This window comes from Myotis myotis, unplaced genomic scaffold, assembly GCF_014108235.1.
Source record: "Myotis myotis isolate mMyoMyo1 unplaced genomic scaffold, mMyoMyo1.p scaffold_m19_p_8, whole genome shotgun sequence".
Classification (NCBI taxonomy): domain Eukaryota; kingdom Metazoa; phylum Chordata; class Mammalia; order Chiroptera; family Vespertilionidae; genus Myotis; species Myotis myotis.
This window is the reverse complement of record NW_023416390.1, coordinates 47853595-47881001: the sequence shown is the minus strand read 5'-3', so window position 1 is coordinate 47881001 and position 27407 is coordinate 47853595. Positions and strand designations below refer to the sequence as shown.

General features: G+C 37.4%; 1 protein-coding gene across 2 annotated transcripts; it reads left to right on the top strand.

Moving 5' to 3' along the window:
• Nucleotides 1-2358: 2358 nt before the first annotated feature.
• On the top strand, nucleotides 2359-25131 carry BBS5 (Bardet-Biedl syndrome 5). Of its 2 annotated transcripts, XM_036320458.1 has the most exons (12): nucleotides 2359-2517; nucleotides 4689-4771; nucleotides 7810-7875; nucleotides 9950-9999; nucleotides 10129-10256; nucleotides 12278-12413; nucleotides 14334-14429; nucleotides 17544-17606; nucleotides 19151-19285; nucleotides 23561-23644; nucleotides 24541-24564; nucleotides 24717-25131. In XM_036320458.1, exons 1-12 carry the CDS (start codon nucleotides 2459-2461, stop codon nucleotides 24816-24818), a joined length of 1026 nt encoding a protein of 341 aa, XP_036176351.1. In that variant the 5' UTR covers nucleotides 2359-2458; the 3' UTR covers nucleotides 24819-25131. The 2 variants fall into 2 exon arrangements, with proteins under 2 accessions (XP_036176351.1, XP_036176352.1); XM_036320459.1 differs by lacking the exon at nucleotides 14334-14429.
• Nucleotides 25132-27407: the final 2276 nt, after the last annotated feature.

Sequence of the window (27407 nt, the reverse complement as noted above, 5' to 3'; positions counted from 1 at the left end):
GAAACTGAGACTCAAAGGTCAGCTAACTTGACTAAGCTCAGATGGGCAGAAGTAACGGATTTGGACTTATTGATATTCCAATATTCTCTCCACTGTGCAATGTTACCTAACTCTATTCATCTTGCCTTTTTGTTTTGTTTACCTTTCTTTCCTTTTTTCATTCAAGTCATTTAAAGTTTTTTTAACCTAAGGTGAATGTGGTTTGCCAGAAGAAATGGCAACTTCCAGAGAAAAAGAGATTGATGAAGCTAGTCCAAAGTATATCATAGTAGCATTGTTAGAAACATACAGTTAGGTAGCAATGTCAAGTGTCATGGGAGCATGGAACCCATGTGAGCATATTATAAAAGCTAAGGACCCATTTCCCTAAAGACACACACGCACACATTTTGCATATAATTTTAGGGGTTTGGATGCCATAGCTGCTCTATGACATTAGTACATGCAGAATTAATTTAGTGCCTAGTCATGTGGGGGAAATATAAAATAACATAGAGAAATAATATCTATGAAAGTACTATCATAGTTCCAGTGCATAGTAGGTACTCAGTAAATTCTTATTTAATCAGGTCTGGCCCTGACCGGTTTGGCTCAGTGGATAGAGCGTCAGCCTGTGGACTCAAGGGTCCCAGGTCCGATTCCGGTCAAGGGCATGTACCTTGGTTGCGGGCACATACCCAGTGGGGAGTGTGCAGGAGGCAGCTGATAGAGATTTCTCTTTCATCGATGTTTCTGACTCTCTCTATCCCTCTCCCTTCCTTTCTGTAAAAAATCAATAAAATATTTTTTTAAAAATCAGGTCTGATTAATGGTTAACAGTACTTTTTGCCTTCAAATAGGGAATCCACACCCACCGTTTAATGTAGTCTAGTACAAGAATTTGCCACCAGATGTCACTATTGTTCTAGAGAAACGATTACACATTCTCCACCCACTCCAACTTCACTCCAACCTTCATAGTCCCCATATGCCAAGGTTGTGGGTTTGATTCCTGATCAGGGTATAAACAAGAATTAATCAATGAATGCATAAATAAGTGGAAAAACAAATAGATGTCTCCCTCTCCCTCTCTTTTCCTCTCTCTCTAAAATAAAAATTAAAAAAACATTAAAAGGGGGAGGGGAGGCCAATTGAAAGGTAAAAAGGATCCACTGGCATATAACAATTCTGACATCCATCTGGGCTAATGTTGGATTAGACCCTTGATGGGTCAGAAAACACAGCTAGGCCCTGCTGGCATGGCTCATTGGTTGAGCGTCAACCTAAGAACCAGGAGGTCACAGTTTGATTCCTGTAAAGGCATGTTCCCAGGTTACAGGTTCAATCGCCCCTGTGGGTCATACCGGAGGCAGCTGATCAGTAATTCTTTCTCATCGCTGATGTTTCTCTCTCTCTCTCTCCCTCTCCCTTCTTCTCTGAAATCGATGGAAACAAACAACTAGCAAGCAAACAAGATGGGGTAGAAACCCAGGGTGGGAAAATAGGCTCATGTTCCATTCTTTGGAATTCATGTAAAAGGAATATGCATAATTAAATGTCTAAACTCAAAAAAAAAAAAGAAGGAAAAGAAAAAAATCATGAATTGAGGGAAGGAACGCACATTGATTTATTCAAAAAGTATTTCTTGAGTGCCTGCACTGGGCTGGGCACTGTGCAAAGTAACTAGATGGGTCAGGCCGGGTCCTCGGGATGCTCACAGTAAGTGGAGGGAGGATCAGGGGCCCCTCAGTGGACATTTGAGCTGAGGCCTAAGCGACAGAGGGCGGGCCATGCTGAGATCTGAGGAAAGTGAGTTCCAGACAGAAAGGGGGCCTCCAAAGGCTCTGAGCCCTGCCTGGCTGGAGGGCAGGCACAAGGAGCGAAAGTGGCATGAGGTCCTAGAGCAGTGGTTCTCAACCGTGGCTGCACATTAGAATCACCTGGGAATCTTTTTAAAATCCCGATTTCTGGGCCTCCTTCACAACATTAGTAACAAAGAAACAGAATTTCCGGAGGAGGAGGCCCAGAAATCGGGATTTTAAAAAGATCCCCAGCTGATTCTAATGTGCAGCCAAGGTTGAGAACCCCTGCCCTAGAGGATGGCAGGGCCAGATCCCAGCGGGGCCAGGAAGGGAACTTAGAGTTTTAAGGCTACACTTTTGACAGTGTAGAGAAACGGGGGTGAGGGGGAAGGCCTAAGCATGTGTGTTTGGAAGCCAGGACGGTCATTCCGAGGCCAAGCACCCCCTCCTGGGCCCGGGGCCAGCTTGGCGAGCCTGAGCCCCGGAACCCTGCCTGGAGCCTCCAATCCGCTTAAGGACGCGACGGGGCGGGGAAAGCGCGCGCCCGCCTCAGCGAAGCTTGGGCCTCGGGGCCCGCCGTAGACGTAGCGACAGAGGCGTCCCGTTGCCTTGGAGCCGGCGAGACGCCGCTCGGCCTCCACCTCTGTGGAGCGGGCCCGCCGCGGGCCTCGGTCACCATGTCGGTGCTGGACGCGCTTTGGGAGGACCGGGACGTCCGCTTCGACGTGTCCCCGCAGTGAGTCGCGGATATTCCACAGCGGCCTGGGGCCCCGAGGGCGCCGCGGCACGTTCCGGGCCAGCGGGCGGAGCCTGCACCCCCACAGCTGCGGCCCGGGCGAGGGTGCCAGCGGGTGTAAGCCTGTGGTGGGCACCTCGGGGAACCCTGCATCGGCCGGACACGGCGGCGCTGCCGGGGCCGGCGTGACAGCCAAACGCGTCTAAACGACACGGTTTCGGGCCCGCGCGATGCCTGGCCCGGGGACCTAGGGCGCCTGAGCCCCAGCGCCGCGGGCACCACGCAGGACCCGGCGTCCAGTACACCCGCGCGAGCCTGGGGTGGCCGTTTGGGGTGGTGGGAGGAAGAGGGCAGGGACGCGGGAAACGGGTTCGGGAACTAGGCCTAGAATAACGACACACGTTGCGAACCCTTGGATAAATGACTGCCGTCCAGTGCTTGAGGCTTCTCAGTACAATGAGGGGGTGGGCGTAAGTAAGCATCCCCCAAAACTCCTCACCGCGCAAACTTTATTTCCGGAGTAAGCCTCCGTCTAACTGTTCATCTAAATCGCCAATAGGAAGAAGGAGCCCCTTTCGGAGCCTCTCAAACAGAAGTTTTTGGAAGATGTCATGCTTTAAAGAGAGAAGAGTTAGAAATCTCTTGCCCAAAAAAGCCCAGGAAAAATGCCCATTTGGATATTAAATGTTGGAAAACAGTAAAGCTAAGGTTCTTGGGTTAATGGCGTGGGACTTATTAGCCACTTATGATTCCTTACCATGAACAGAACCTAATTAGATGGAAAAATGAAATGTTAACTTTCAAGACTTACCGTATTCGTGACTAAATATGTAATACTAGAATGATCTTAGAAAACCTTTAAGGAGTTAAAAGGGAAGAGAATTTATGAAATTATAAACCATAGTTACATATTGCACACATTCTATGACTTTTTCTGTTATTCTTGGGGGATTCCTGGTCCAAGAAAACATCCATTTCGTGAATATTTTTAGTTATTAAACATTTAACAAATGTTTGCTATGTTCTGGTTACTGTGCTAGTAGCTAGATACAAAATAATAGGAAATTATTTCCCATCCCTACCCCCATTCTAGTGCAGGAGATATACATTGACAACTCTTTTTTTAAATGTGATAAAAACTATCCAAAAAACATGAGCAAAGAGTTGGGGAACTGTAGAAACAGAATAGTTGATTCTGCCTGGGGAAGACCTCAAAAAAGAAAGAATATTTGAATTGAGCTCTGAAAAATGGTCAGAGCCTAGTCAAGGAAAACAGGAGGAAAGTATTCCATGGGGAGGGAAAAGGCAGAGTCTTGGAAGTATAAGCTTCATTGGCGAGAAGGCAATGTCTGGCAGGTAGAGGGTGGAGGTTAGTACAAATAGAAAAATAGGTTAGTCCGATTGTGAAATGTTCAACTGGGGATTTTGGACTTCGTTTTCCAGGCAGTCGGGTGACAGGGAAGACTGAAGCAGGGAAGTGACATGACCATATCTGTGTTTTCAGTATGTAATTGAGTTGGTTCTATGGAGAACGTCTTAGAAGACTCTCCTACATATTTGCTAGGTTTTGTTTTTGTTGTTTTCTTTGATATACTGGAGTGCATTCTATCAGCAAACCATTCTTCATTACTTTCTTTTGTCTCCTGTTTCTAATTGTTTACAAAGTCCTGATGATGCTTTGCTTTCCTTCCATACTTTCCTCTGTTCAGAAACCTCTGGGGGTTCTCCACTGCCCACAGGATAAGGCGCATTCCTAACTGACTAGCATTTATGGTTCTCCGGTTCTCCGTAATCTAGTTCTTACCTCCTAACCCAACTATATTTCTCACTACCTCTCAGTATGGACCTTCTTCTCCAGCCAGACCAGTTTCCTCACATTCCCTTATCATTTCTTATTCCTATGCCTCTCTCCCTCTCTTCCTTCTCTCTCTTTCCCCTTTCCTTCCCCTCCAAGTCCTACCTCTCTTTCTAGTTCCGGCTGCTCTACATGTCCTGGTCATTCCAGTCACACTTATCTCCAGGTTCTTGGAGTTTTGAATGCATGAGCATTTGGTACTGTATCCTTTATACTATTGGCTGTTTTATAGGTATATATATGTCTTTTTTCTCCCTAACTAGATTTAAGTGGGTGTATTGTAGCTTTAAAATTAAAGTATTTATATTTATTTTAGACAAATGAAAACAAGACCTGGAGAAGTCCTTATTGATTGTTTAGATTCAATTGAAGACACCAAAGGAAATAATGGAGATAGAGGTGAGTATATTATCTAATACATTTTATATTTCTGGTTTATATTAGATGGAGAATAAGATATGAAATGCATTGTATGTAATTCTGAGAGTGGGAGCATTAAATCCACATAAGACTTTTCTTAGACTGAAATGGAAGAAAGGGTAGGTATTAAACCTGTAGCCAGGGAATACAGGTTCTTCCCTCAGAACTCTGGTCCTTCAGTAAGCCCTGATTCTGACATCAGCTTCATCCAATGTAGCTGTTAAAAGTCCAGGAGCTCTGTTTGCAAGGGTCATGGGATAGTTCTGACTTTTGGATTTGCCTCCCCCCAAAAAAGAATATGGGGTAGTGGAACATAATAGGTCATAGCTGTGCTACATGGAGCTATGCTTCCTTTTAAGAAATCCAAGAGTAATGCACAATCCCTAATGACACCTAGAGATGGACATGTGGAGAGCAAATTCAATGCCGTATTATGAAGTCTAGTTATAGGTTAAGGACAGAAAATACTGTGAGACGTCTGTGCATGTCACTGAGGAGCAACAGGGCTGGACTCTTGAGTCCCTCCAAAACAAATTTTCCCAAGCAGCTGTATGGAGCCAATGACCAGTGGTCAGTAGGTGTTAGATGCATCACTTACTGTTCTTCAAGATAAAAATAGGAAATAAGGAGTGGGAAGCTTAGTGTATCTAAAAAGATCTTTGGGGGGAGAGGAGATTTAGTAGGGTGGGACATAAACCTCTTATTGAAGAGAAAAAGTGAGGAAAAGGAGCAGACCTCATTCACGTAAGAAGGATCAGTAAATCCTAGAGATAGAACAGTAGCCCTTACTGGTATAACATGCTCACTGCAGCATTTGAGTGGCTGATTCCTCTCTGAGCCTTTCTTCTGGTCTGTTCTGGGATGGCATGTGAACAGCAGGTTCATTTATGAGCCTTTCTTCTCTGTGAGAACCTAGCATCATCACCAGCTACAGGTGGATCCTGTCAGTAGCTAGAGCCCATCATTAAAGGAGTGCTTAGATCACATTTCTGAAATGCTTCCTAGTAAATGCCAAGACCAGGTGAGAATGAGTGTCAAGACTTAGTAGCAAACAAGAAGTCTTAGTGTGTGCCTTTGGGGATGGAATAATAATCTCTAGAATCTGGAGTCTAGATGGTCAGATCTTGAAAACACCTGAATTAACTTAAGGAAGCCAGGAGAAAGTTTTGGTCTCATACAGATTGGCAGGAGTTCTGATATGACATTCCATCCACTAGTCCAAACAAAGACTAAGGGTACTCACTGAGTGCAGTACCCTACACTAGCACTTTGAGGTAGGGAGGAAAAAACATCTTCCTGGCCAGAAATCTTACTATGAATAAAAATAACGCACCTCAGAAACAATTGCTCAGAAAATGGAATTTTACAGGAGTGTACAGAGCTTCTGGCTAATAAGAAAGTAAAAAAAAAGGAAGGGGCCCAGGTAGCTCAGTTGTTCGGGCATCATCCTGTACACCAAGAGGATGAGGGTTTGATACCAGGTCAGGACACATACTAGTATCTAGGTTGTGGGTTTGATCCCCGGTTGGAGTGAGTACAGGAGGCAACCAATCAATGTTTCTCTCTCTCTCTCTCCTCTTTCCTCCTTCAGTAAAATCAATTTTTAAAAAAACATATTTTCGAGTGAGGATTTTTTAAAAGGGGGGAGGGGAGAAGAATCCTGCCTTCTAGCTATCTCTTTCCCCTCCTTTCCAGAAATGTGAAAATGACCAAGCTAAGTCACTCTCAAGTTCAGAAGCCCCATGTTAAAACTATAAATATCCCAAAAGATTAGCACATTTAATCCACTTCAACTGCAAGTGTTCTGACATGGAATTATCAGATTAGCTTTACGCACTGAAGCTATATGAGAATGAAACAGCCATGTTTCAGTGTTTGGGAGATTAAGAGAAACAGGGAGAATTCTATTTTTGTGTTTGGGAAGATAGGGAGAAAAGTCCATGCTTGGAATACTGGGTTTGGATTTGTACGATGGGGTCCTTTAGCAGGACAAAGGCAACATAAGAATGCCGGAGACTTGTAGGCGATGTACCAAGAATAGAAAAACAGATAATCCGAGTTGGTCACTGGTTTTATAAGGCAAACTCTTTGTCCGAAAACAACCTTTCTTGCATGCACTACTGTCCTCCATTTGTCCCTCCAGACTCAGCACCTTCTCCACCCTTTCTCTTTTCTCCTGAGAAACTGTGTAGACTACATCAAAGGCCTCCTGTGCACTCTAGCTTCTGGTGGAAGAGCCAAGGCAGAAGATCAAAGGGAGGCAGGAGAGTGCAGTCTGGGTGTTTATTCCCCACATTCTTTCCTCTCAACATTTGGCTCTTTAAAACCTTGTTCCTTCATTTGGTAAACTGCTCCCTATCCTTGTCCCTCTGGGCCTGGGTGGTACAGATCTGCTATTTCACTTATGGTTCCTGACAACCCACCCGTACCTTTGTAATAAATCCTTTGTATAGAAACCTCAATTATTCTAATTTGAGTGTGCCATCTGTTTTCTGTTTGACCCCGATTGATAGATGCAATGTCTACTCTTCCATGATCTTGTGTGAACCTTCCACTCTAGCCAGGCTGGGTCACTTATCATTTGTCAAGCATACCATGTAATGTTCTGCAGCTTCTCTTGAGGACACCTTCCTTTATTTTTGGAATCTCCTATCCCCTCTCACCCCAACATTCATACAGGTTTAGTCTGATTTTAGATATTCTAGGGGTTTTCAGGGAGGAAGGAGTATGACCTAGCTATAGATTACTCATAGAAGAGTTCTATGGTTATAATTTGTTGAAGAAATGTTGTGTTAAACAAAGTTAAGAGAGTTTTATTATTTTAGGGTTTCTCAAAGCTATCATAATATGCTAATTGTATTATAAATCTCTAAGGTAGTTTACCATGCTCAGATTTACTTGACTTTTTTTTCCCCTTGGAGCTGCTGATACTGAGCCATTAGTTTCATGTCTACCTTATTTTGTATTGCAAAAATAAGCTCTTACTTAAGGTAACCTATTTTTTTGTTTGCTTTTAGGTAGACTCTTAGTAACAAATTTAAGAATTATCTGGCATTCTTTGGCATTACCAAGAGTCAATCTTTGTAAGTATCTTCATTAGATAACACTAGACAACAACAAAAAATACTTTGTCAAGTGAACTTGCCCAGTGGCTTTTGATACCGAAAAAGCTATACTATAAAATATGTGGAAAACTATATTTATTTATTTATTTATTTATTTATTTATTTATTTAATCCTCAACCCAAGGATATGTTTGTGTGTGGGGGGCTGTTTCTCTCTTTTCCACGTCCCGCATGGAAAAGGAAACAGTCCATTTGCTGAGTGGAGGAGCTGGGGATTAAGAAATTAAAGAAAGACCAGGACGCAGAAATAGATTTTAAGCTGTGGCCAGGTGGGCGCCATCCTCTCTGATGGAGAGGCGGCAAAAAGCAGGCTGAGCCACGCAGCAGGTTTATCTTAAAGGCCTAGATTTACCTATCTAGTTCCGCCCCTGCCTGATTAACATGTCCAGCCTTATTGGGGAAGCATGTTCCCAGGGCGTGGCTCTGCCTAAGCTCTGAATTCAGCTGACAATAATTATAAGAAAATGCCTAGGTGCCTCCCTGGCGGCCCTCTACATTTGTGTGTTTTTTAAATATATTTTATTGATTTTACTGAGAGGAAGGGAGAGGGATAGAGAGTAAGAAACATCAGTGAGAGAGAAAGATTGATCAGCTGCCTCCTGCACGCCCCCACTGGAGATGATCCCTCAACCAAGGTACATGCCCTTGACCAGAATCAAATCCAGAACCCTTCAGTCTGAGGGCTAACACTCTATCCAAACTGATTAGGGCCCAAGGAAATGTTTTTATTGACTTTTAGAGAGAGAGGAACTAGAAGGGAGGGAGGGAAGAAGAGAGAGAGAGCGAGAGCGAGAGAGAGAGAAGTATCAATGTGAGAAAGAAACATCGATTGGTTGCCTCCTGTACTCACCCCGACCAGGGATTGAACACACAACCATGTATGTGCCCTGATGGGAATCGAACCCACAACCTTTTTGGTGCACAAGACAACACCCCAATCCAGCACTCCAATCAACTGAGCCACCTGGCCAGGGCAAAAACTTTAAACTGATAAAAGTTTCAGAAATCCTTGACTAACCACTGACTGCATCAAAATTTAAAAGATGTTTTTTCAGTCCAGTTTATCTCCTGGACATATAGGAGATTAGTACTCTTACATTGAATGATTTTGTTTGTTTTTTGTTTATCTTTGACAACTTGTTAATGACCTGTTTCAAATAATCCCTAAAAAGGGAAATCTAAATTGTAATAGAAAAGTACAAACTTTCATTGTGTTAAATTTTGTTTAACTTACTTTAAAAAACTATTTTAGCCCTAGCTGGTTTGGCTCAGTGGATGACGCATCAGCCTGTGGACTGAAGGGTCCCGGGTCTGATTCGGATCAAGGGCACATGCCCAGGTTGCAGGCTTGATCCCCAGAAGGGGGCATGCAGGAAGCAGCCGATCAATGATTCTCTCTCATCATTGATGTTTCTCTTTCTCCCTCTCCCTTTCTCTCTCTGAAATCAATTTTAAAATAAACAAACAAACAAACAAAAACACCTATTTTAGATTATGCAGCTAGACATTTTTTCTTAATGTAGTTATGCTAAGATTTTCAGTAAACCAATACTGTGTACATTTTAGAGAAGCAAATTTTCTTTGTCCCATGTTATGAATGTGTTTTTTCAAAGAGGCAGAATTGACTTTCGATTTCTTTTCATTATTTAACTTAAATTTATAGTTGTTTCATGAAAATGTTTAAAAGCTATATTTTTACATTTAATTTTTTAAAACTTAAAAGTTCTGAAGACTGTCAAACTACAGCGGGAAGGCCGGGGAGGGTGGGAGGGCAAGAGGGGGGTGGGTAAGAGATCAACCAAAGGACTTGTATGCATGCATATAAGCATAACCAGTGGACATAAGACACTGGGGGGTAGGGGAGGCCAGGGGAATGTCGAGGGGTGGGGGGGGGTGAGGAAAGGAGACATATGTAACACTCTTTCTAATACTTTAAGCAATAAAAATAAAAAAAACTTAAAAGTTCTGTATATAAATTTTTTCTCAGTTTATTGTTATTCCATTCTTTAAATTCGTTGCTTTTGAATTTTAGCTATCGGCTACAACTGCATACTGAATATTACAACAAGGACTGCTAACTCTGTAAGTCTGAAAAACCTTATTGAAATATATGTATAGTGCAGAAACATGAGATATTTGAGGTTGGTGTTTGTTTTCACTGTGAGAAATTGCTTTTAAAATCTGAACTTTTGAATAAATTTGTCCTTACAGAAATTACGAGGCCAAACTGAAGCTCTTTATATACTAACAAAATGTAACAGTACTCGTTTTGAGTTTATATTTACAAATTTGATTCCTGGAAGTCCTAGACTTTTTACTTCTGTGATTGCAGTACACAGGTATGGTAATACTTTGTGGATTATTGAATATTTTTATAATAATTCTATGTTATAAAGGTTTAGAGAATAAAGTTTAGAAGTGTGGTGCTATCTTCCTCCAAGCTCTATTGCAAATATCCTGAAGATATTTAGAATACATTGTATTATCATTTAATAAACACTTTGAAGGTATTTATAAAGCACATATGACTATTGAAGATTCATTAAAAAAAAAATTTACTGAAGATTCTATTAGCTACAAACGTCGTTACAAGGAAATAGAAAATTCATTCAATGTAAATAACAAGGTTATATAATTTAATTAATGATTTTAAAAGATTATTCTTCTAATAATAGAAAATATGTCTGGGTGTTTTCCCCAAAGAGTTTTGTTGTTGTTTTGCTTTGTGGTTGTTTTGGGATTTTTATTTGTTTGCCAAATTCTTCTCTTTTCACTATTTCAGCTCTTTTTTTCTTTTTTTTGATAAATCACTTATTCTTAAATATTTATCTCATGCTCTTTATTGATTTCAGAGAGGAAGGGAAAGGGAGAGAGAGATAGAAACATCAATGATGAGAGAGAACCATTGATCGAGCCCATAACTTGGACATGTGCCCCTGAACACATCCAGGGACCCTTCAGTCCGCAGGCCGGACACTCTATCCACTGAGCCAAACTGGCCAGGGCACCTCTTTTTTATTTTTTTTATCCTACGTGCTATTATTTTTTTTAAAAGCTTGACTATGATGACAGCAAAATAAATATATATACAAATTTATACACACATAAATACCATTGTTTTAATTTGCGCTTCTTTTATTACTAGTAATGCTGAAATTTTTCTTTTTTTGCTTATTTATAGCTTTCTATTGTAAATTTCTTAATTATGTCTCTATCAGCCATATTATTGCAAATGTATTTCTTAGTTTCCTAGTTTGTTAGTTTTTAATTTTGTTGATTGTTTAAATCTACACAGTGTTTTAGTGTTTTGTTTTTTGTGTGTGTTTTTTACATATATAATTCATATAACATAAAATGTATTACTTTAAAGTTCACACTTTGGTAGTTTTGGTATATTCACAAGATATCATCACTGCCCAATTCCAGAATATTTCCATCACCCCAAAAAGAAACTGCCAGGGCAACCACTAATTTACATTATGTCTCTATGGATTTGCCTATTCTTGACATTACATATAAATGGAATCATATAATGTGGTCTTTTATATCTGACTTCTTTTTTTTATTTTATTGATTGACTTTTAGAGAGAGAGAGATTTTTGTTGTTCCACTTATTTATGCATTCATTGGTTGATTCTTGTATGTGCCCTGACTGGGGATCAAACTCGCAAGGAAGCTACCCTGCCAGGGCCAACTTCTTTTTTTTTAATAAGTCAATTTGTAACTTTTTAAAATTTTATTTTTCAATTACAGTTTACATTTAAAAAGTTACAAATTTTCTTCTGTATTTATTATTTATTAATATAGAGACATGGAAAGAAAACAAAATTATAGAGATTTTATACACACACACAGGTACACACACTGTCTGTCCTAGACTCTGTCCTAGGGTTACTTTTGGAATTGGTACAGATTCATTCTAATTCTCTATGTAGAGGTAAGTGTGAGCATAATTTCTTCAGGTTATAGTGAGAAAAAGAATAATGGTGCCTTTGACTAAAACAAATGAAGGGGAGCATTTTGATAGAAAAAATAATTTTCATGTCTATTATATAGAAGCATTGTTTCTCAGTTTGAGAGAAAATCTGTGCCCTCTCATTGTGCTGTGTGATAAGTAGTGCCTTAAAATTAGACATCTAAAAAATAGTTTACTGAGATAAAATATGTAAGTGCTACACTAAAATGACAAAATCTACAAAAGACTATAATCACCAAAACTTGCTGAAAAGAAAAAAATTTCAATTTACTGTAATAATTACTTGAGTGATGTATATAGGTACTAACAATTGTATATTTTAACATAAAGAAAGAAAACTGTATTTTCAGTTTGGGTTAGCCTCTTGTTTGTTCTCTTTTATAGAGCATATGAAACTTCTAAAATGTATCGTGATTTTAAATTGAGAAGTGCACTAATTCAAAATAAGGAACTAAGGTTATTACCACAAGAACATGTATATGATAAAATCAATGGAGTATGGAATTTATCCAGTGATCAGGTATTGTACAAAAAACTAATGAATCTTTTGGATCAGTGCCTTGATAATCATTTTTCCATTTATCATTAAGTTTATATATTCATTTAACTGTTAAAATTAGCATCATACCTCTTAATAAGTTAACATTATAACTCTTCATATAAAATAATATAATTTTCATATTTTTATGGTTTTGTCCTGTTTAACATTTGCCCTGCATTGCATTTAGAGCTGGAATGGACCTCAGATCATCTCTAGTTTAGCCTCTCCTCACTTATCGTTGTAAAACTCAGGCCCTTAAGAATCAAGTGACCTCACATACCTGGTTCAGCCCAGAGCCATGATCTTCCCCCGATGCTACTACCCTGCACTCCGCATCTTGATAACCTGTACTAATGGAGGAGAGCTAGGGGTTGGACCATCACAGAAGTTTTTAAATCTGGTCTTTATGGAATTAAATATATAATTCATTTGGTGACTCCTGTATCCATTATTGTAACTTTTCCTTTACTCTTGAAATTATTACTAGTTGAAACATGTAAGCAACTGATAGTTGGAATAAATAACATTAATTTCTAGAGAAAAATTTGTCTCTTACTAAGAATAGTTTCCAGTTTATGGTGTGTTACAACCTAGGTTACACTGACAACCACTGTGGTAAAGCTATAGCATTTGAATGATGAGCATCTTGCTAAAATAAACATTGAATCATAAATTGTAAATAAACTTTGCTCATTTGAAAAGTTCTAGTTTTAAACTATGATAAAGGTTCTATAGGAGATATACATTCCCCATCTGACTAACTACTTTTCACCAGGAGTCAGCAAAGTTTAGTATTGTTTAATGAGACTTGGTCTGGGAATAATAGTGAGTAAATTTTTTTGTATGATAGTTTTTTACAAGATAAGAGTGGAGGGGAGAATACTTCTATATATTTTATTAATTTCATTATAATTGGGAAATAGGTGATCTTTTTTGCTGTTTCAAACTTGGTCATTCCAGGAAAAGGCTTTTTAAGTTTTGGGTTTGTTAGTAAATGTTTTATGTGCAACCTCAAAGTATAAAATAAAGAAAATTCTTCTAGTGCAGTGATGGCGAACCTTTTGAGCTCGGCGTGTCAGCATTTTGAAAAACCCTAACTTAACTCTGGTGCCGTGTCACATATAGAAATTTTTTGATATTTGCAACCATAGTAAAACAAAGACTTATATTTTTGATATTTATTTTATATATTTAAATGCCATTTAACAAAGAAAAATCAACCAAAAAAATGAGTTCGCGTGTCACCTCTGACACTCGTGTCATAGGTTCGCCATCACTGTTCTAGTGTATGTGGTGGGGAGGAGGTGGAAAATGATAGAGGCAGATAATTTTGGTGCCATGTTATTAGGTCTTGCAGATTTTTTAGGGCACTTAGTTACTATATTAGGATAATTATGAAAGATTTTGAGGGGCCCTACAACTATAGTTTGATCTGTAGTTAGTGTGGAAGAGCCACAGTATAGCTCTTGTGGACTAATGAGGGTTAGCACCTGTGTTTTGTCTCTTTGGCACCACAACTCCCTTGCCTTGACTTATCCCAGGTTTTGAATAATAGTCATAATAAGATCCAGCACTTGATAGCGTTTACTGTGTGCCAGACACTGTGCTATGGGCTTTATTTACATAGGTTATTTAATCAGATATTCATTTTACATTTCATACAATGCATCAAAAAGAAATTTGCCCCTGGGTCAGACAGCTGGTAAGTACTGATAATGTAATGATTATCTAACTCCAGAGCCATGATCTCAGTAATCTAACTGTACTCCATAATTCCTGTAATCAGTTCTGGTATTTGCTGTTGCTCTGATCATGAGAGTTATTCTGGTGTTTAGAAAATAAAGAATAAGTATTTAACCAAATGATCATTGATGTATCTCTCATTACTCTCCTTTATAGGGAAATTTAGGAACCTTTTTTATTACCAATGTGAGAATTGTGTGGCATGCAAATATGAATGACAGTTTTAACGTCAGTATACCATATCTGCAAATTGTAAGTGCATGATGCATTTTGATGACCTCATTTTAATGCAGAATAATTAATTTTTGTTCAACAGTTAAGAGGATTTTGGGGATTAGATGAGTTATCTTTCTGCCTTTTTAAGTGGCAGCAGTTTAACTAAGAGCATACTTTTAAAATGTTAATAATTTACTATTTCAACATAGAAAAGATCCAATTGTACTTATAGTCAAGGGAAACAGCACCATTACAACTTGCTATTAGGAAAGAAATATACTGGATTCTAAAACTTAGTTTTCATACAGATGAAGATGTGTGTTTCTTAGATTCCATTCAAAGGGGTTTGGCTACTAAAGTTTTCCATAACCTTTCTGTGATGCAGGTATATGGTTGTTCCTTGGCATGGGTTCAGCATACTAATCCATACACTTTATTTTGGCTTTCTTGCTACTTTTTGCTCAAACAGAAAGGATATTTTATTTTTAAATCCTCTACCAAGGGTATGTCTAGAGAGAGGAAGGGATAGAGAGAGGGAGAGAGAAAAACATCAATGTGAGAGAGAAACATCAATCAGTTGCCTCCCGTATGCACTCCAGCTGAGGATTAAACCTGCCTCTTTTGGTGTGCAGGATGACACTCCAACCAACTGAGCCACCCAGCCAGGGCTCTGCTCAAACCATTTTTTTTTTCCTTTTTCTTTTTTTTTTTTTTTAAAGAAAAGCAAGCAAGAATTTATTGACCAAAGCAAAAACACACTTAGGACAGTGAAACTAGGGAAGAAGTAGCAGGAGAGCCTAGACTGGGCTGCTTTGGCTCACTGAGAAGTCAGAGAAAAGGGGCCTTGGAGACAGGTTCAGGGTTAGCCCAGGACAAGCTGCCGCTGCCCACGCTCCCCTGGTTGCAAGTCTCAGGGGTCCCTTAGAGGTTAGGGGATTCGTGCCTATGGGGAAAGGAGAAGGGAAAGAGGAGAGGGAAGGGCATGGGAGTGTTCCCTGGAGGGAGAGTGCTGTTCAAACTCTTTTAAAGACAGAATAAAATCATTCATTCTGTGAATGAACTGTTTACACTGTATTCTGATACAGCTTTGGTGAAAGAATTCAATATGGTTTTTAATGATAATGGTTTTAGCTTAAGTTGAAGCTGTTAAAATCCAAAATAAGTAACTACATCTAAGACCAATTTGTTTTGGGAAAATATAAAAGTGGTTCTTTTTACTCTGCTGTTGCTGTTATGATAAGTATGTGGAATGGTGGAACAAATAATAAACAATAAACTGAAGAATTTCATTTTATATACAATCTAGTGCAAACTAGATGGAACATAAAAATACTTAATGAAAATCCTGTGAAGTTATTCTATGATAATTGCCTTTAATGTAGTATAAGAGTAGTCTTAAGACTAAGCAGTTTCATTAATAAATATTTATGGAGGAGAAACAATGTATGTATATTTGGAAAATGTCATTTTTAAGAGACTGCTTGGCCTATGAGAAGGATGATTCTTTGGAAAATATTCTCAAGCCTATCTTTTGCTAAATTGTTTGATTTCTGAGTTACTTTAAAATATCTAATCATTCATTTGCCTGATATTGAGAAGCTGCTCTGTGCTAGATGCTAGAGATACAATCAGAAAAATCATGAACCAGAACTGTTCCTGCCATCAAGGAGCTTTCTGTCAGGTGGTGAAAAGCAACACATTAAACAGAAAATCATAAATTCTGATAGGAAGAAAATTATTTCTGGCCATCTAACGAAATACAAGAATTTATAATCATGGCTGGGAAGATGTGACAGAGGCCACATAGGTATTTGATAAATTGGTGCTTCTGGTGTTCATTGCTATTCTATATTGTATTTACATGTGTTTTGGCTTGCCTAACCTAAACTCTATTATGCTGAATAATTGATGAGTAGTAAATAATCTGTGCTTTCTGCTCTTCAAATACGGTGCTTTTTGTTCTTTAAGAAAACAGTTGCCAGTATGGCTTCTGGATAAATTCAGCCAGGCCCAAACAGCTTGCAATCTGATATCATCACAGTCTGTCACTAAGGCAGTCATAGTCTAACTTCAGCTCATTTAACACCTCTGCCATTGCCCTGACCCCATTCCTATGTATATCCTTGCCAGTTTCCATCTTAGCGGGCTATGTCACCCACAGTTACCGGGTTAGTTTACCTACTGACAATCCAGGTGCCAGTGTTTTATGGTTCTAAACCAGGACTGTGTGCACTACTGGTGGGGTGTGAAGGAGTCTAGATAGAAGGCCAGGTTTTCATAACAATTACCATTTAATCAGTCTCCCTTCCCCCTCTAGTCTCCTATCCTCCCGCCCCTCCAGGCATTTCACCTCTTGCTCCCTCTTCCTCTCTTTCTTCTCTCTCTCTGTTTCAACCTCAAATGTCTGTCTGGAAGTATAATATGCCATCACCTACCACAGACTACCCTTCTCTGTCTGTCGGTCTGCTGGTCTTAATGGTAGATCCTCCACTTTTTCTCTCTAACCCCACCCAAGTACCTTTTGTGTCACTCTCCACAGGTCCTGCCTGCCATTGTGCTTTCCCCTCTTCCCTTCTCCTAGGCCACTGATGTCACTTCTCACACCTGCTAGGCAAGCTTAATCTTCATGTTCTGCTTACCTGTGGGTGTTAGCTACATTTGACCTATCCCAGCCTTCCTAGATGCCCAGTGATGAATGCCCTCAACTTGTTTTTTTCTTTTAACAAATGGAACGGAGATTCTTTAAGAAAGTAGCCACCTGTGATGTAAGAAACAGAAGGCACATGTAACTTTTAAAAACTAAAGCAGCCATAGGAGCCACAAAAGACTCTCGCTCTGCATAACTAAAAGTTTGCTAGCCTTTGGTTCAAAATATCCAGAAAGATTTTCTGACTTCCAAGGAAATCAGAGAAATTTGTACATATTTCAGAGATGTCATCCTTATATTGCTTTATAAGTTTGCCACTTATTTCAAATGTGCAAGTTTTTTTTACTAGATCTCTGTGGGAGTATAATGAAGGAAAGAAGAAGAATTCTTTTATTTAGACTATGAAAAGTGGTATATTTTGTGAAAGTTGAAAAATATGCTAAAAATTCATTGCTATCAGATAATAAAAACAGCATCTTTTTTCTTTTTCATTTTATATCTAGCGTTCAATAAAGATTAGAGATTCAAAATTTGGGCTAGCTCTTGTCATAGAAAGCTCTCAGCAGGTAAGATACTTAATATTTTTATTAATCTTCAATAGATTTTTAAAACTATATGACAGTCTACTTTTAATTTTATTTATACTGTAACCAGTTTACATCCAAGAAGAATTTTAGCTATAACAAGAAGTTATATGAAGAGTGTGAAGTCACGCAGTAATTGTCCCCATAGGAAGAATCCTGGTTATGTTTCTTTGTTGGACAAGCATACTCATTACTATCATTATGATTATTATGTTTAATGACAGAGTCAAGTCACTGTACTTTTCGTGCATTACTTCAATCTTTACACAACTCTATGATACGGTTACTATTCTTTCCCCATTTCACAGTCAAGGAAACTGGGGCCTGGAGAATTTAGGAGCCTTGCCCATGTTCTCACTAGTAAATGGTAGGGCTAGGTTTCAATTCAGATCTGATTGATTCACAAGACTATGTTTGAGAAACACAGATATTTACAGATATACACACATACACACTTGAGACTTTATTCTCTCAAAAGATTATATTGTATCTAATTATAAATTGCTATACTCATTATACCAGATTTTTAAAGAAATACATTTAAATAAAACATTTATTATTTGTAAAATCACTCCTCTTCTCATTTCTAAGTTTAAATATGAATGTATATTCACTCCTTTCCTGTGGCCTGTTGGTCAGCTGCCATTTATTGAGTGCTTACTGTGTTCTAGGAATTGTACAAAATGTCATATATATATATATATATATCATTTTATTTAATACAACAACTTGTTAACCATTTTATGGTTAGAAAGTTGAAGCTTAGAAAGATAATAAAAGTTTCCCAATATCGTACAGCTAGCAAATTTTTTAACAATATTTTTTATTGATTTCAGAGAGGAAAGAAGAGGGAGAGAGAGAGAGAAACGTCAAGGATGAGAGAGAATCATTGATTGGCTGCCTCCTGCATGCCCCACACTGGGGATCAAACCCACAACCCGGGCATGTGCCCTGACCAGGAATTGAACTGTGACCTCTTGGTTCATAGGTTGACGATCAACCACTGAGCCACCCTGGCCGGGCCAGCTAGTAAATTTTTCATTCTTCAAGGTGATAGCCTCAGGTAGATCATCCCCTTACCTCTTTTAATATATAGTATATTCCTTTTCAAGGTCTAGCATAAGAAAAACTTAGTTCCCTTGGCCATCACAATCTACAGTGTATCTTTAAACTTGAAATATCAAGTTTGATATTTACAGATGAAATGATGTGATATCTGGATAGGCTTTAAAATAATCCTGAGTGTGTGAGGGGAGGAGATCTGGGGGAGGGTACGGTTACAGATAGAAGAATTGGCCATGCCTTGTTATTTGTGTACACTGGATGATGGCTGCATGGACGCTTACTGTACTCTTTCTATTTTTGTTTATGTTTGAAGTTTTTCATAATAAAATTTTTATTTTAAAAAATCAGCTTACATATTATGCTCTGAAATAAGACAATTATAGCTAAAATTTATCATGTATATATCCTGAAATAACATTTCTCTGGCTTGTTTCTTTTTTTTTCATTATTTTTCCTTGTAGAGTGGAGGATATGTTCTTGGCTTTAAAATAGATCCTGTGGAAAAACTACAAGCATCAGTTAAGGAAATAAATTCACTTCACAAAGTCTATTCTGCCAGTCCTATATTTGGAGTAGATTATGAGATGGAAGAAAAGGTAATTTGTTCACTGTGTGAAATACAGTGTTTGCTGAATTGTTTTCACACAATCTATAAAATTCAGATATAAATACATTATGTACAACTTAATTTTAAACTATGTTTAAAAGGTCGACTATACAGACTCTGCTCTGTGCTCACCACCTGTCTTCTCACGGGCTGCTTCGTCTTTAATTCCTGCCCTTCTCGGTGAGCAGCCTATCCAGAGAAGTCTCCATATGCAAGGCTCCTTGATGTAGACAGACTAGAATCTCTCACTCTGTAAGCTTTGTTTTTATTCTACTTCAGCCTCCCATTAGCACAGGCAAACCTTACAGACACCATTTTCTTCCTCCAAGGCCCTACAGCATAGCAACTGCAGGAGTTTGCTCCACTAATATGGTCTGTGTCCATCCCTATTCCTCAGTTCCTGTGCAAGACCAGTTATGAAATATTTTTAATATTATCCCCACATGTTCACTCTTTATCTCCCTATGATATCTGGTTTCTCACCAGTTCGACTCTCCAGGTACATCAGTTCTCTTTTGGCTTTACTTTCAGCTACTCCAGCTAGGACCCTTGTCATCTGACTTATCCCTGTGCACTCACCAGCCACTTCATTAGAGACGCCCTCTCTGTGTTCTATCAGTACCCTTGCCAGAGGCTCTCTCACTGGTACCCTCGCTGACCACTCCATCACAGGTTCCCTTGCTGTCTGTTTTATTGGGCCCTCACTGTATATCTATTGCTGGTGTCCTTGTTATCCACTCTTTCATCAGTGTCCCTACCGGTACTCAGCATGTTGACCCATGTCACATATCACATATATTATCTATATTAATTTCTCATTTAAAAGTTTATCTTAGCCCTAGCCGGCTTGGCTCAGTGGATAAAGCGTCAGCCTTCGGACTGAAGGGTCCCAGGTTCGATTCCGGCCAAGGGCACATGCCTGGGTTGCGGGCTCAATCCCCAGTGGGGGGCATGCAGGAGGCAGCCGATCAATGGTTCTCTCTCATCATTGATGTTTCTGTCTCTCCTTCTCCCTTCTTCCCTCTGAAATCAATAAAGAAATATATTTTTTTAAAAAGTTTATCTTAGTAATTAAATTAGGGTAAATAATTTTCCAAGTCAGTAAAATACACTAAGACTTGGTAGAGTATCTCAAATTCGGCATACCTATAATGGCAGCGTTTTTCTCAAAAGCAGCATCCTGCCGATTTACTTATTTATTTACTACTTACTTATTTTTAGCGTTGTCAAAGTTGGCTATACTCAAAACCATGGAGTTCCCCCCCCCTTTATTTATTTGTTTATTTGTTTGTTTATTTTAGAGAGAGAAAAACGTTGAGTTGTTCCACTCATTTATACATTCATTGGTTGATTCTTATATGTGCTCTGACTGGGGATCAAACTCACAACCTTGGCATATCGGGACAACACTCTAACCAACTAAGCTACTCAGCCAGGGCTTTTCCCCATTATCTTATTTTATACATTCAGTGGAGTATACCAGTCTCTTCCCTGTTCCTATCTCCTTTTTTCCATACAAACCCAACTTCAATCCTAACTTCACTATTTATTTTTGATCTTAGGCAAATTGAGTTTCAGTTTTTCTCATTATAAAATGAAGATAATACCCCGGCCAGTTTGGCTCAGAGGAAAGAACATTGGCTTGTGGACTGAAGGGTCCGGGTTCTATTCTAGTCAAGGGGACATACCTCAGTTGCAGGCTCAATCCCTGGCCCCAGGTGGGGCACATGCGGGAGGCAACAGTCGATGTGTCTCTCTCACATCAAAGTTTCTCTCTCTGTCTCCTCCTCTCCCACTCTCTCTAAAAAAAAATTAATGGAAAATTAATAAATTAATCCTTGGGTGAGGATTAACAAAAAACAAACAAACAAAATTTTAATAAAATAATAAAATGAAGATAATCTCTCTTAAAAAGTTACTGATTACCTAAACAACAAAAAAAGTTATTGATAGCCTGGCAGGCATGGCTCAGTGGTTGAGTATCTATCGACCTGTGAACCAGGAGGTCACAGTTCAATTCAATTTCTAGTATGGGGCGAGCATGAGGCAGCAGATCAATGATTCTCTCTCATCATTAATGTTTCTCTCTCCCTCTCCCTTCCTCACTGAAATCAATAATATATATATATATACTTTTTAAAGTTATTGATAAAAATGTTATTGATCATATCTATAAAATGTTTGGCACCTGGGAGATACTTGGCTTGTTAGTTCTACCCATTCTTTCTCTCTTTCCCCCTTCTTTGGCCCCAGTACATATAATAGCCAACCATAATAGCTCACTCTGTCACCTCATGTAAATCCCTACTCGAACAGCCACCACTCCAGGGAGGTCTTCCCTGACTATCCATCTAAAATGGCAACTCCACCCTAGCCAGTTTGGTTCAGTGGATCAAAGGGTCCCGGGTTCGATTCCAGTCAAGGGCACATACCTTGGTTGCAGGCTCCTCCCCAGCCTGGGCCTTGATCAGGGCTCATGCAGGGGGCAACCAATTGATGTGTTTCTCGCACATAGATGTTTCTCTCTGTCTTTCCCTCTCTATTCCACTCTCTCTAAAAGTCAGTGGAAAAAATATCCTCAGGTGAGGATTAACATTAAATAAATAAGCAAACAAATAAATAAATAAAATGGCAACTCCCGTCACTTTTTTGTCCCTCATTCTGCTTGCTTACTTTATTTTCGGTAACACTAATCAGTCTCTTCTGCTATAAATAAACTCCATGAAGTCAAGATTTTTATCTGTTTTCTTTAACCATTATATCTCCAGCAGTCTCAACTGGTACAGAACAGATTCTTAGTGAATATTCAGTTGTTGAACACATGTTTGCCATTCACTGCTCTAAGAACTTTATATGTATCATCTCATTTAATCCTCTCAACAATACTATGAAGTATATTATCACCTGCATCCACAGTTAAGGAGACCTTAGACAGGTTAAATTACTTGTAACAGTCACACAGCTCTGAACATAACTTGAAACACTGAGGCTAACCTCAGAATATGAAATCAGTTTACTCTCTTATCAAGCAATACCCTTCTACTCTCAGCCCTCCCCCACCAAATACCTATCAATAAAGTCCAAATTTTTTGAGCTGATATTAAAGAATTTCAGTAGACTTCAGTCTACCTTTCTCACCTTAGCTGCACAGCCACAGTATCTGGTTGTACATGCACACTGTTAACTCGAGAGAACATTGTTCACATGAACTTTAGTGTGAATGATGCTCCCTAGTGTTGTTCAGTACTAGAACCCTACTTAGTTCCTTCTGTCTCATGGGATTCTTATATTCTGACCATACTGGGTTATTCATCATTCTCCAGCCACATCCTGTGATTTTTCACCTTTGCTGATGCTGATCCCCTCTGCCAGAAATACCCTTTCCCCTAATCTCCTTATGAATATCATCCTCATCCTAAAAGCCCTAGATCAAGACCTCTACATCATGAAAATTTCTGGGATTCACAATTCAGAAGTTGTGCTTTCTCCAAACTCTTTGATTATAATAGATAATGCTTTTGTTACAGCTACTTTTGTATGTTAAACCAAAGATATTAGTAACATTTTACCATTTTCAGCTAATAAAAATGGCAATTTCAGATGGTTCAACCTAATATTTAGTTATTTGTAATTATATTTTATCCTTTGCCCCACCTTCCACTAGATTAAAAGCCTTTCGTGGTTAAGGTCAGGGACTTTAAACCCTTGGTAGCACTAGCATAGTACCTAATATACCAAGGATACTCCAGTATTTGAAAAATAAGTTCATAAGTATAAGTATTATATTATGTTTTACCTTTTATAATATTCCCTACAAAGCTTAGTTCTTTTACTTTTCACAGGTTCTACTTAATGATTATTTTGGAGGAAACTTTGTTTTGTTTAACTGTATGAAAGAAAATCAGATAAAGTTCAATGAGAGTTTTTTCTTTTAGAATATCTGTATTATTTTAGAATTCTATCTGTAAGATTTCTTTTAGAATATCATATTGAGGATGTGTAAATTTGTCATTTTAATTCTTTTGATGATATCAATTTCAGATTTAAAAGCTTAGGTTTAACTGACTCATTTTATTACCCAAGTTAGTTTTAATAGAATATGTTATACAATGAATTTTATAAGACTTGAATAGTTTACAATTGTGTTATCCTCTTATAAATTTATAATTCTCAGTAAATTTTACTAAAATTATTTGTTTAATTAACATTGTCTCTTTAATGCATTTTTTTGTTTGTTTAATGCATTTTAACATCTGATTTTCAGCCACAGCCTCTTGAAGCTCTGACAGTTGAACAGATTCAAGATGATGTAGAAATAGACTCTGATGATCACCCAGACGCTTTTGTGGTAAGCATCCTAAAGGAAGTTACTCAATTTCTTGTGATTCTGAGTCACGTTTTATTAAATAATAGATTAAGTATGTAAATACCATTGAACTTGAGACTTTTGAGAGTATTTTAAACATGAGTTGGAGTGTAATTTTTTTTTAAGTTAGGGGTTTTGTGTGTGTGGAAATATTTTTTAATTACCAAACTGGGAAATAGTTTGAGAACACAATTATTCAGATTTCAGATATGTGAAAAGTTTTCCATACTTTTAGAATAATAGAAAATGCTAAATATAGTTAATTAAATTAATTTAATATCTGTACTTTCTATTTATAGGTATTACTTTCAATTTATAGGTATTTTATCTTAAAATGAATATCTATTTTTAACAATAAACTTTCCTGTTTCTAAATTTGCATTATGTAATTAATAGTCAAAATAATAATAATGCTTACTTTATATTGTGGTCTAAGAATCTGACATGTTCTCTGAGAACATATATTTCTAAACAAAACTGAAATTAGTATAAAATATTTAATTATAAACTTCTATTACCTTAAACTCTATGTATTTTCTGACTGATTACTTTGTTTTGTTTTGCCAGCATCTTCTTGTAAACAAAAATTAGGGATGATATTTCACTACTCTCTAAGACATACTTTTTATCTTTTAACAAAGCACAATTTTTAGACTTTAAAGCACAACTCTTGAAGATCTTAATAATGACGGACTGAAAAAGCAAATTCTGCTACCAGCATTGTAAAGATAATTAAGAAAATCGTTAGACACATAGTAACAGAATATAAAATATATTGTCATAGAATTGTTCTGTAAATTAATTACCTGTTCCTTAGCTCACTGACCCATTATAATATTATGTCACATATGTGAAATATAATTTTCTTTATCTTATAGGCTTATTTTGCTGATGGCAATAAGGTAAGGATATTTTACCTATAGCATGTGAAAAAAATACTTTCTATTTTCTAACATTTAGTATTCACAAACTTATGTGAAACCTATTTTTTGTTTTTTCCCTCTTCTATGCCTACCTTCTCTATTCCCATCTCATCCTCTTATCTCCCAAAAAGCAACAAGATCGTGAACCTGTATTTTCAGAAGAACTGGGGCTTGCAATAGAGAAATTGAAGGATGGATTCACCCTACAGGGACTTTGGGAAGTAATGAGTTGATCTTGAGTTGAGCTGGATTTTTATTTAAAGATATCTCAAGATTAAAGATACTAGTTGTCTTCTATAAGGCATGGAATCGTTTTTACATTTACAGAAAAAGCTTTTAAGAAAGAGTTTTTTAATGATTGAAGAAAATTTCATTTAGGCTTTTACTATCAGTTTTTTAAAAAATTATATTTGAAACTGTAATCAAAATGTATCTGGTTTGTAAATATGTCTATTTTGTTCCTAATACTTGTAAACTATTAGTCTGTGGATAGTAAATGAATGTATCACATTGGGTTTAATAAAAACTTTATGCAGCACCACTTAATGTTTTGAAAGTATTATTTAAAAGAATAAGACTATTCTTATGGAATAATCAAATTACAACTGTTAATTATAAAAATCTGCTTTAAATATATTATCATATAGCTACAATGTAAGCCAACTCTAATATAAATTATAACCCTTAAACTTGTCATTTTTAAGTAATCATGTCTATAAAAATTGTAGCTAACTCTGGAATATATCAACTCCTATGTAAAGTTTTGAGCAATTTTATAAATAATTTCAATATAGTTTAGGCAAGAACACATTTTATTTTGTAAGTAAATAATTTTAAATAATTTATAAATAAATAGTTCATTTATTGACTTCATCCTTGTTTGTATTAATTGAAATTTCTTTGAAGTTTTCAAAAATCAGTTTTCTGATTTCTTGGTTAGGTAAGATGTGGTGACTTCTCTGGCCTCAATGCTTTTTGCCACTGCTTTGTATAAAGAAACGTCATAAGGAACCTTTGTCAAATCATTGAAATTAGCCAAAGGAACCCTCTTTAGTCTAGAGCAGTGGTTCTCAACCTTCTGGCCCTTTAAATACAGTTCCTTATGTTGCGACTCAACCATAAAATTATTTTCGTTGCTACTTCATAACTGTAATGTTGCTACTGTTTTGAATCGTAATGTAAATATCTGATATGCAGGATGGTCTTAGGCGACCCCTGTGAAAGGGTCATTCGACCACCAAAGGGGTCTCGACCCACAGGTTGAGAACCGCTGGTCTAGAGGGAAAGGAATAAGCATGTAAAAACATTTAAGATAAGGTTCAAGCAAGTGCTGATTTGCATCTAATAAACAACAATGACTAAAGCTATAAAATACTTTATTTAAATAGGAAAGGATTTCTACATTTTATGGGGTGGGGTTATATGATAAACCTATATTAAGGGGAAAAATGGTTGTTGGAAAAATTTATAAGGTCACCAAATGATACCAGGAATATTGTTTAAGTAGTTTTTCAAGCAAAAGTGACTATAAAATTGTCAGCTAGTAAGGAATAATCTCAAATAACATTATCATGGTGTTTGTATCTGACTCAATCTTTTCAAATGTTAGGTGTTACGTGTAGAGAGAAATGAGTCACTTATTGTTTAAATAAGGGAGCAGCTGTGAGTTTTTCCTAGTGTGTTAAACCGTAGTGCCGTCTATAAATGGAAAAAGAGTCAATGAGCTCTTCTTTCAGCTGTTGTTTTAGCAGCTGACGGTACCACTGACTTCACTATGATGTAAATAAGAGAAAAAACCTTTACTCATGGATAGAGATCTTGAAGTTTAAAAATACATAATTCTCTAATCTGAAGGCATAGCACTGAACAAAACAACACCCCCCTATCCCCCCCAAAAAATTCCCTATCTTCATGGAGCTTATGTTCTTTTGAGCATGTTTAAGAATACCAAGAAGTGGTACATATATGCAATGGAATATGAAAAAAATCTTGCCATCTGCAACAACATGGATGGACCTAGGGTGTATTGTGCTAGTGAAATAAGTCAGACAGAGAAAGTCAAATGTCAGATGATTTCACTTAGAAAACAAAATAAATAAGCAGAACAGAAAGAGACTCATAGAGAACATTTTGATGATTGGCAAATGGGAGGGGAGTTGGCAGGATGAGTGAAAAAGGTGAAGGGATTAGGAAATACAAATTGGTAGTTCCAGAATAGTCATGGGGATGTCAAGTACAGCATAGGGAATATAGTCAATAATATTATAACAACTATAGTGTCAGGCAGGTACTAGATTTATCGGAGTGATCACTTTGTAAGTTATATAAATGTCTAATCACAGGGTTATACACTTGATATTAATATAATATTCTACATCAACTGTAATTGAAAAATAAAATATTATTTAAAGAAAAAGATACTAACCATTGATATTACAGTATTTCTACAGCCCCACTGAGTTCAGAAAATGTGACAATATAATTTTGTAATAAAATATTTCATAAGTATATGATGCTATCTGTATATAAAAAAATCAATTTTCTTTCAAATCATGCTTTCTGAATTCCATAATTAATATGGTGTTCTATTATAATAAACTTAAATTATGGTTCCACTTATACATTCTTTTTTTTTTTCTTTTTCATGTATTAGACCTGTTTTCCAAATTTATACAGGTGATGTAGCATTTCATCTTGGTTTTGCTATGTTCTGTTGATAACATTGTTCTCATGGGGTTACATCTGTTCTTAACTTTTTCTTTAATGAAAAATCATCTTAAACACTTTACATCATAGGATATCTTTAGTGGTCAAATTGTGTG